Here is a 9,690-nt window from a genome sequence, read left to right on the forward strand (position 1 = left end):
CCCCTCCTCCTCCTCCCCCTCCCTCCCTCCTCCTCCTCCTTCAAGACAGGGTCTTGCTGTGTGCCCAGGCTGCCCTGAAATTCACTGTGTAAACCAGGAAAGCTTGCAACAACCTTCCTGCATCTGTTTCCCCGCAGGCTGGTGTTATAAGTGTGAACCGACACTTCAGTTTGGAAATTTCGTTCTAGTGTTTTGTTGTTGTTTCGTTTTGTTTTTTTAACGCCTGGATCACATTTTCCATCCGTATGTTTATTTACATAACCACACATATTTAGTATTTTATTTTGTTCATGTGTGCCCTTAGACAATGGCTGGTGATGCCAGAGGACAAAGTTTAGGAGTTGGTTCTGGCCTTCTACCATGTGGGTCCCAGGGTCAGATGGCGTGTCGTCAGACAGCAAGCACTTCACAGCGGAGCCATCTCTCCAGCCCTCTGTTAGCTCTCAGTCTTTCTTATTTCTTAGTAACAGATTGAGTTACATATAATCGGGACATATTTTTCTTTCCTTTTTGACATGTATTTTTCTCTTTGCATCTAGCACTAACGCTACTGACATTACTCCGTATTGATGTTCAGTATGGAAAGCCGGGGCCTAGAGGGATGGCTCAGCAATTAAGAGCATTGCCTGCTCTTCTAGAAGACTGGGATTCAATTCCCATCACCAACATGGCAGCTCATGACCGTCTGTAACTCCTGTCCCAGACCTCCTCGGTCCTCCACAGGCACCAGGCACACATGTGGTGCACACAGGCAAAATACCTACGCACAAAAAAAATTTCAAAAACATGTGGAAAACTCCATGCCTTTTCCTTTCTCTCTCTCTTGCTCTAATCCACCCTCGCTCTCTTCCTTCCTTCCTTCCTTCTTTCCTCCCTCTCCCTCTCTTTGTTTCTGTTTGTTTCTTTCTTCCTTCCTTTCTCCTTTCTTTCTTTCTTCCTTTCTTCTTTCTTTCTTTCTTTCTTTCTTTCTTTCTTTCTTTCTTTCTTTCTTTCTTTCTTTCTTTCTTTCTTCTTTCTCCTTCCTCCCTTCCTCCCTTCCTCCCTTCCTCCCTTCCTCCCTTCCTCCCTTCTTCCTCCCTTCCAGGTGTGAGCTTCAAGACAAAGTCTCTCCACATAGCCCAGGCTAGCCTCCAATTGGAGGCAATCCTCTTGCCTCCGCCTCCCAAGTACTGACAGGACAGGTGTGAGGCAGCCCATCTGGCTCCCGTGTTTTCGTTATGATTTTTCAATTGGAAGATTTTTTGTGTAGATTTGCATACGGATTTGCTTTTCTGTGTGACGTTGGGGATACATTTTTAACACAGGATTTTATCGTTTAGCTCAGGTGGTTTGTTGGTTAGTTTGTTTCAGGGAACATTTTTAGATGTGATTTCTTTCTTTCTTTCTTTCTTTCTTTCTTTCTTTCTTTCTTTCTTTCTTTTTTTAAAGATTTTTTTTTTTATTGTATTTAAGTACACTGTAGCTGTTTTCAGAGACTCCAGAAGAGGGCATCAGATCTCATTACGGATGGTTGTGAGCCACCATGTGGTTGCTGGGATTTGAACTCAGGACCTTCAGAACAATCGGCGCTCTTAACCACTGAGCCATCTCGCCAGCCCTAGATGTGATTTCTTAGCACACTGTTCAAGGTGTTCTCACAAAGTGAGCAGACCTGGGTCAGCCACATCTGGGTCAAGGACCCCAACCCTTATACGTCAGGGCCGTCCATGCTTCCTCCTAGGCCCCTCCAAGGGTCACAACCACTGCTATTCTGACTTTTGGTTGTTTGGGACTTTGTTGCTCTGGGTTGACCTGAACTTGCTATGTGGGCAAGGCTAGACTTATACTCACAGATATCCTCCTGCCTCTGCCTCTCAAGTGTTGAGATCACATACCTGAGACACAACATGCCCTACCTGACTCTTTTGTTTCTTTTTTTCTTTTTTCTTTTTCTTTTTTTTGGTTTTTCGAGACAGGGTTTCTCTGTGTAGCCCTGGCCGTCCTGGAACTCACTTTGTAGACCAGGCTGGCCTTGAACTCAGAAATCCGCCTGCCTCTGCCTCCCGAGTGCAGGGATTAAAGGCGTGTGGCACCATGCCCCGGCTTGAGAACCTCCCTATTCTTAATGGTAATTATATCAAGCACACAAAAACTGTTGGGAAAACAGGAAAAAGCCTTTTTAGGAAGGCAATGATGTGCAGGGTACAGTAATAGTGCATAGCAGTAATATACGTACTCAGCAAGCTAAAGGCAAATGGACTGACACAATTCAGGTCAGCCTGGTCTAGACAGTGAGATCCAGACCATCCAGGGTTAGACAGTAAACTGGAATAATCCAACCAACAAGGCAAATGTGATGATTATTTATTACAACAACATGCTATAAGGGAAATAAAAACCAAGGATCCCTAGTCATATTCATCAGTGACAACAGGACAAGAGACACGAACGTGAGAAACACTGATGCTGCCCCATGGAGAACACGCTGTGGGCAGAGTGCCATCACCCAGCAGCCTTGTACTGGATACATTTGCCAACAGACCACAAGGAAACCCACACCTCAGCACCTCAAGCTTCATGGACCATTACTCCCCACACCAAAATGGGAAACATCACCCAAGTATGTACCAACTGACATAGGAAAGAACTATGGACACAAGCTACAAAACGGATACGCCTTAAAAACATCACACTAAGTCAAGAGCTGGTCAGGCGCAGCCAAGCAGTGAAGCCTCACTTACTCAGGTTCCAGTCAGAAATCGTGTCATCATCATCAATTTCATCCTCGTCATCTTCTTCCTCCTCAATCCCGTCCTCCTCGTGCTGCTGAGCCACTGTCCTGGAGCGATGAAACCGTGGCCGTATATCCTGCTCACTGTCCGGGATGGTCTCATCTTCCTCAACATCACCCTGTTGTTAGACAGAAACCGTCAGTGGCTGTTCTCCTTTAAGTTATTAACGCCAATGTAAGTAAAGGAACCGGAACATGATATGGGTTGAGTCCCGCATGGGATTGATTCTGGGGTGTATTTCCTGCGTGAGAACTACTCCCCTGCTGCAGTCACCAGGTCCCTGTGAAAGGGACAATGGAGCATATGACACTTGCTGAGTTAGCAGGCCCTGTCAACTATGACTTGGTGCAGTAAGAGTACCCTGAATCAAACTCAGTGTATTTAAAATAAACCCCAGAGAGAAGAAGATGGACTTAAAGAAAACAAACTACAAGCAACAACCCCCAAAACTCCAAACAGTTGTCGTCAAAGAAAATAAAGGAAACCCCAAAATCTCTGTCAATTAAGGCATGAGTTATTGCCATGAAAACTCATCATGCTTGTCCATCATCTCTGAACGTTTGTAGCCTATTACATGTGACAGGGAGTCTACATAAGGTCTAACCTAAATAAGCATTCTACTGATCAAATTCAAAGCTTTATTACCAATATAAATATTATCCTCTCAGAGAATGGTCTCCTTACCTTAAGCAGGATAATATCTATATCTGAGTACTTCATGCCATTCACTAACACAGGAATCAACCTAGAAAGAATTCATGAAACATAGATCTAAATACTGATAGTTTTAAGTTGTCTTTAACAACCTTATCTATACTATATATTAATTAAACCAAGAGGCAATATGGTCTTTCAGCATGTCCAGTGCTACATCACTGCCCCCTCCTTGCCTAATAACTCAAGGAATACAATCAGGGTAAGTTTAAGAAACTTGGGCCAGCCAGTCTCACAAGGCTCAAAAACGTTCCAAAATGGAAGACCAATAGTAACTAAACACTGCAATTATGCTTCTGTCTGGCTAGGGCTTCAGGACAGTGTCTGGCTCCTGTGCATCAGCCCCCACAGGAAATCCTGAAAGTCTGCTGATAGTAATAATGAAGCGACTTCTTTAGAAACCTCTCTATGGTGTGAGGATGCCCGCTGAGAGTCTGAGTGTGCTGAGGGCAAGCAGCACTCTGTGCAGGACACTTACTTTGGTAGATGCCTTACAAGTACATCTTTGCATATTGGCTGTTCAGCCAAAGTCAGCCAGAATTCACAGGCCTCCAGAGCTACGTTCTCATCTTGGTCTTGGGTTCTCTGCAGCATGTACTGTGAAGAGAATCCATACTGTTCATCAGCTTCACCTGGACAGTGAATAATAACGTAGTCCTGACACCTTACACTGAAAACCATGACTTCCAACAGGTGCTGCCCCCTCTCTTTTAAAGCTCCCTATGTGCCTCTAAAACAAGGTTAAAATTTAAGAGCCACTGCTTAAGAATGAAGTTTTTATTTGTATGCATTATTGATCTACTTTTGTGCAGGGGCATAAAAAGAAACTGCTGTATTTTCTGACATATCGATATTAATCAGAGAAAATAAAAAATAACTCCACATATCTTCCTTAAAATAAAGAATTTATAAATAACAAGCTGTCTCTTGTAGACAGACTTTTTCTGTATTTTAAATTGATATGAGTCAATCAGTTTAATTGGGAAAGGCATCAGACTCCCCCCCCCCCCCCCGCCCCGTTTTTGTCTTCTGCAGACAGGGTCTCAGCATGAATCCCAGGTTGGCCAGAGTTCACCATGTAACCCATCTGGTTTCACACTTAAGATCCTCCTTCTGTCTCCAAAGTGCTGGAGCTACAGGTATGCACCACTACTCCTAGTTCTAACATTCCCTAAGTACAATTTGTAGTTTCAACAGGTGTCTTATCATGACGTCTGAACATACCAAGCTGAATTCACTCCCGAAATTTCCCATTATCCCTGGGACTAGAATCAAAGTCAATTGATGTATTTTTAGTACACTCTCTCTTTTGGACTGAAACACACTGCATGGCAAATATGGAAACAGTCACAGGCCCGCTCTACTACTTGTCAAATACTATTTGAGTACTGCTAATAAAGTATTACATATATTATAAAATCAGGATGCCTAGGCGTGGCCTCCACCAAGTGATAAAATGTTAAACTTTCTAATTAGCTTCAAACAAGCAGCTATGAGACTCTGAACGCTGGAAATGGAGCCCTCAACTGCTAACCCCTGAACACCCCGGGTGCTCCAGAGTCTACCATACTGTAACTCCATTTCTAAGAGACCCACTCTCATCACACAGCACACAAGTGAGGCTAACAACACTGCTTAAAGCACCTGGAAAGCCATATAATAAACAAGTAGGACTCTTATTCAGCACCATGAAATCAGATGGTAGAGCTTGACTCTAGTGGTACTAAATGGAGCCTAAATAACTGCTTCCCTCCTCTATCTTCCAAGGTCTTCACTTAAACAAGTGCAACTGCTATGTTTCCTAGTGACTTGACTTCAACTAGACAAGAACAGAAAAACCTTTACCATCTACTTGGGTTGTTGAACCCTCCAGGGTCTCTCTGTGCAGTCCCTGCAGCCCTGGACCTCGCTCTATAGACCGGGCTGGCCTGCCTCTGCCTCTCTAGTGCTGGGATGAAGGTTGTGCTGCTCCCCCACCACCTTGCCAATGCCCTTCTTAGAAACCTCAACCTTCTGGTAAGTAACAAAATCAGGCAAATCATATCGATAATGAAACTACAAACGGATAGATTCCAATTTAATTTTATAACAATCCAAGAATACATCACCCAATACCCCCCAAATACCTGTACCTCGACATACTATCTTTAATGAGAATTTCCTAGTTATGATGAGCAAACTTAGTCTCTATGTTTAAATAATTCCTCCACCGGGCAGTGGTGGCGCACGCCTTTAATCCCAGCACTTGGGAGGCAGAGGCAGGCGGATTTCTGAGTTCGAGGCCACTCTGGTCTACAGAGTGAGTTCCAGAACAGCCAGGGCTACACAGAGAAGCCCTGTGTTGAAAACCAAAACCAAAACCAAAACCAAAACCAAAAAACAAAAAAAACCCTTATATCTCACAAAAGAAAAAAAAACGACCAAAAGGATTTACAATTTAAAAACCACCATATCTATTTTGTGTCTTCCCTCAAAGGGAATGCTTTGGTTACCTCGACTATGTTGTGCATATGAGGAAGCAGGCGGTCCATCCGGACTTCAAGCAGCATCACAAGCGCCCGGCACACGTTCTTCCTCACCTCTGCTTCCTCGTCGCCAGCCAGTGCAAAGAGGTTCTGTTGTACAAGAGACACAGTTTCCCTCCTAGTTAGACCATAATTTCTATTTTCTCCTTTTTGATTTTGTGAGAAAAGGTCTCTTTGTGTACTGCTGGCTAACCTGGAACTCCTTTGTGCACATACACGTCTTGGGGCTGCACCCAGTACGAGTGCCCACAGAGGCCAAGAGGGTGTCAGTCCTTGGAGTTGGGAGTTGAAGGTGGTTATGTATCGTCTGGTGTGGGTGCTGGCTGGGAATGAACTCAGGTTCTCTAGATGAGTGGTACTTCCTCATTAAGCCATCTCTCCAGGCCTAAAACACCATTCTTAATGACAGCCAGGCTTTGTGTGCAGGGTATAGGCATGTAAGTGACGCAGGTAAGTAAGTACATGTGTGTGCGCGGAGTGTGTGCACGGAGACCAGAGGTATCCCACAGCCAATCTATTCTACTACTATACCACCACCACCACCACCACCACCACCACCACCACCACCACCCGAAGCCTCACAATTCTTGACATTTGCTGGTTATCAAGCTGAAGGGATTTCCCCTCCTTTAACTGACCCCAGTGCTGGCGTTATAGGCACACAATGCCATGCTTGGCTGTTTATGTTGAGTGCTAGGAATCAATCTGAGTTAAAGTCACATTACAGACTGAGCCATCTTCTCAGCTGTTCCGCTGTACTATAAAATAATTTTTTTTTTTTTTGGATTGCTGTATGTGCAGTCCTAGCTGTCTGAAAGCTGAGGCAGAAGTTCCAGGACAGCCTAAGCTACAGATCCGGTTTCAAAGAACCAACCCACAAGCTAATTAAACAAACTAATGGCACTGCATCATCCGGGTCTAAGTGTTCACTTCCCTATTGGAGCAGCAGAGGGAGCAGGAGAACAACCCAAGCCTAAATCGCTGCTATTCACCAAGTCAACTACCTACCTACTAGGAGAGAGGAAAGTGAACAATAACTACGGTAACCACTCCTGTGCTGATGCTTATAAACTCCTCTAGAAGGTTAATAAGTGGGAGCATTAGACAACAGAATAGTATATCCAACTGTCACAGCCCAAGATACTATATCATTCATTTCATAGATTAATAATTAGCAAGGGTTAAAAATGTGCCAGCTGGTAAAGGAATTGAAACTAGCCTGCATGGAATCTTAGGTCCACACTGATAATTTTTGACTATAACAAGTTTTCACTAAGACCAAGCCACCTTTAGGATGGACACAGAAGCTGGTGCCCTCTGGTTGTCCTGAGAGATCAAGAGTTCAAGGCCACTCTAGGATAGACACTAAAGCGAGAGAGAGTCGACTCAGATAGTGAGCAGGTGTGCTGTGTCCAAAGCCTAACAACCTGAGATTTACCCCTAGCATTCAGCTGTTGAGAAAACAAAACAAAACAACCTGATGTAGTGACACTCATTTGCAATGCCAGCAACTCCTAAAGTGAGCTGGGCTGTAGACAGAGACGGCGGCCAGGAAGCCCGGAGGGAGGCCTGACAGCCTGTAGTCTATAGCACAGTAGCAGAAACAGGAAACTCAGTCTCAGCAAGGCAGGAGTGAACTGACAATTGTCCCATGACTTGTGCACTCGCCACTTCTCACAAATCCTTAAACACGATGGGTGGGGCTGGGTGGGGCTGGGCGGGGCTGGGTGGGGCGGACAGGCGGAGGCAGGAAGATCCAGGAAGTAAGAGGCCAGCCTGGTCCACAAAGTGAATTCAGAAAGAAGCTGTTGAGAAAATTAAGATGACTCCATCCCTTCTTAGAATTTCAGCTTTTCTACTTGCTGCAATCAGGAAGAGGTTCTGAAAAGAAACTGTTCTGCTTATGGACTGTGGCCAGATTATTATTTTTAAAATAGATTTATTTATTTATTTTATGCATGTGAGTGCACTGTAGCTGTGCAGATGGCTGGGATCCTTCATGTGATTGTTGGGGATTTTATTTAGAACTTCTGCTCACTCTGGTTGGCTCTGCTTGCTCCGGCCCAAAGATCTATTTATTATTATAAATAAGTACACTGTAGCTGTCTTCAGACACACCAGAAGAGGGCATCAGATTTCATTACAGATGGTTGGTTGTGAGCCACCCTGTGGTTGCTGGGATTTGAATTCAGAACCTCTCGAAGAGCAGGCAGTGCTCATAACCACCGAGCCATCTCTCAAGCCCCATGGCCAGATCTTATGATCTTAGTCTCTTTCACTAATCTATTATTATTATTCATCCCTGTAGCGGCAGGCCCCCCCATCCTGCCCTCACAAATCCCTCCCCCCATTACCCACTTCCCTTCTCCTCAGAGAAAGGGAATCTCCTCCTTGGGTACCCACCTGCCCCCAGGGACATCAAGTGGCAGCATGATCTTCTCCCACTGAGGCCTGACTCAGTCCAACTAGGGGAAGGGGATCCAATGGCTGGCAACAGAGTCAGAGACAGCCACTCTACTTCCAATTGTTAGGGGACCCACATAAAGACCAACCTGCACATCTGCTACCAGTATGTAAGGGCCTAGGTCCAGCCCCTGAATGCTCTCTGGTTGGTGGTTCAGTCTGTGAGCCCCCATGAGCATGACCTTATTCTTCTGCAGTTATGCCACTAAGACAGTATTTAGTATTTAAGAGCTAATAGTTTTCTTGAGTCCTCCCCTCTATATTTATAATATAAATCAATAGAAAAACAGAAAGTTATTCCTAAATGGTCTGGCCTGTATACTGAGGCCATTTAAGACCACCATGCAATGGCAGTTAACAGTCAGGTCAACATTATGTAGCTGTTCTTTTAGTATGTACCTTTGGATTGTTACAGGCCAACTTCATCCAATCTTACTAAATATTTTGTGTTTGCTTGCTTCAAACGTTACTCATGGTCTAGGAAAACCGTGCATGTACAAACTGAATGGTATATTGAGGAAGACTTCTAAACAGTCAAACTAGGAGGCAGAACCACATATATTCACTCCATAACCCATATTGGTATCACATTTCCAATGTTCTAGCACATAAAGAATGCTTTTATTTTCAGCTAGGAAAATCTAGTAACATTGTATCCAATTTGTCCCAGCTTGGGGCAGTCTTACCTCAATGAAGGAATCGATGTGCAGCATGAGTGCCTGGGTCCGACTGATGATGAACTGATTGACACATGCAACAGCGTGAGACCTAGAACCCAAGGCATACATCAGCATACGCTTATTGTTGTTACAACAAAAGGTGCATCTCTAGAGATACTATGGTGTCTGTAGAATCTGTAGAACACCAAGGACTCCGGAAGCAGGAACTGCAGTTGTGGAGCAGCACAGCTCCACAGCATCTAAAAACAACAGCAGAATAGTGCTGGCGTGTAGCCATTCACTTTGATTTTATTAATTTTGAGTAAGACCTGCGTGATATTATACAAATGGCACTTACTCAAATAATATAGATTTTTTTCTGTGCAGTTTCTTTTCTGTAGAACAAAATACTTTGAAGAGAAACTATGTGCTCTCTTTAGAAACATCTGAACATTTAGTAAGTGCAGAGCAAACTTAAGCACAGTCGAACCCATTTCCATTCCAATTCCCATTATGGAATGCTTGTGTGGTGTAGGCCAGATAAGATTTAGTCTGTCT

General features: G+C 44.2%; 1 protein-coding gene across 1 annotated transcript; it reads right to left on the reverse strand.

Moving 5' to 3' along the window:
• Positions 1-2,678: 2,678 nt before the first annotated feature.
• On the reverse strand, positions 2,679-9,282 carry LOC110293430 (transportin-1-like). The gene is made up of 5 exons (XM_029475845.1): positions 9,160-9,282; positions 5,978-6,100; positions 3,964-4,082; positions 3,456-3,516; positions 2,679-2,889 (listed from the first exon to the last, which is right to left on the reverse strand). The coding sequence occupies exons 1-5, from the start codon at positions 9,265-9,267 to the stop codon at positions 2,713-2,715; spliced, it is 588 nt and encodes a 195-aa protein (XP_029331705.1). The 5' UTR covers positions 9,268-9,282; the 3' UTR covers positions 2,679-2,712.
• Between the last annotated feature and the right edge of the window lie 408 nt (positions 9,283-9,690).

This window comes from Mus caroli, chromosome 4 (genome assembly GCF_900094665.2).
Source record: "Mus caroli chromosome 4, CAROLI_EIJ_v1.1, whole genome shotgun sequence".
NCBI classification, from domain to species: Eukaryota; Metazoa; Chordata; class Mammalia; order Rodentia; family Muridae; genus Mus; species Mus caroli.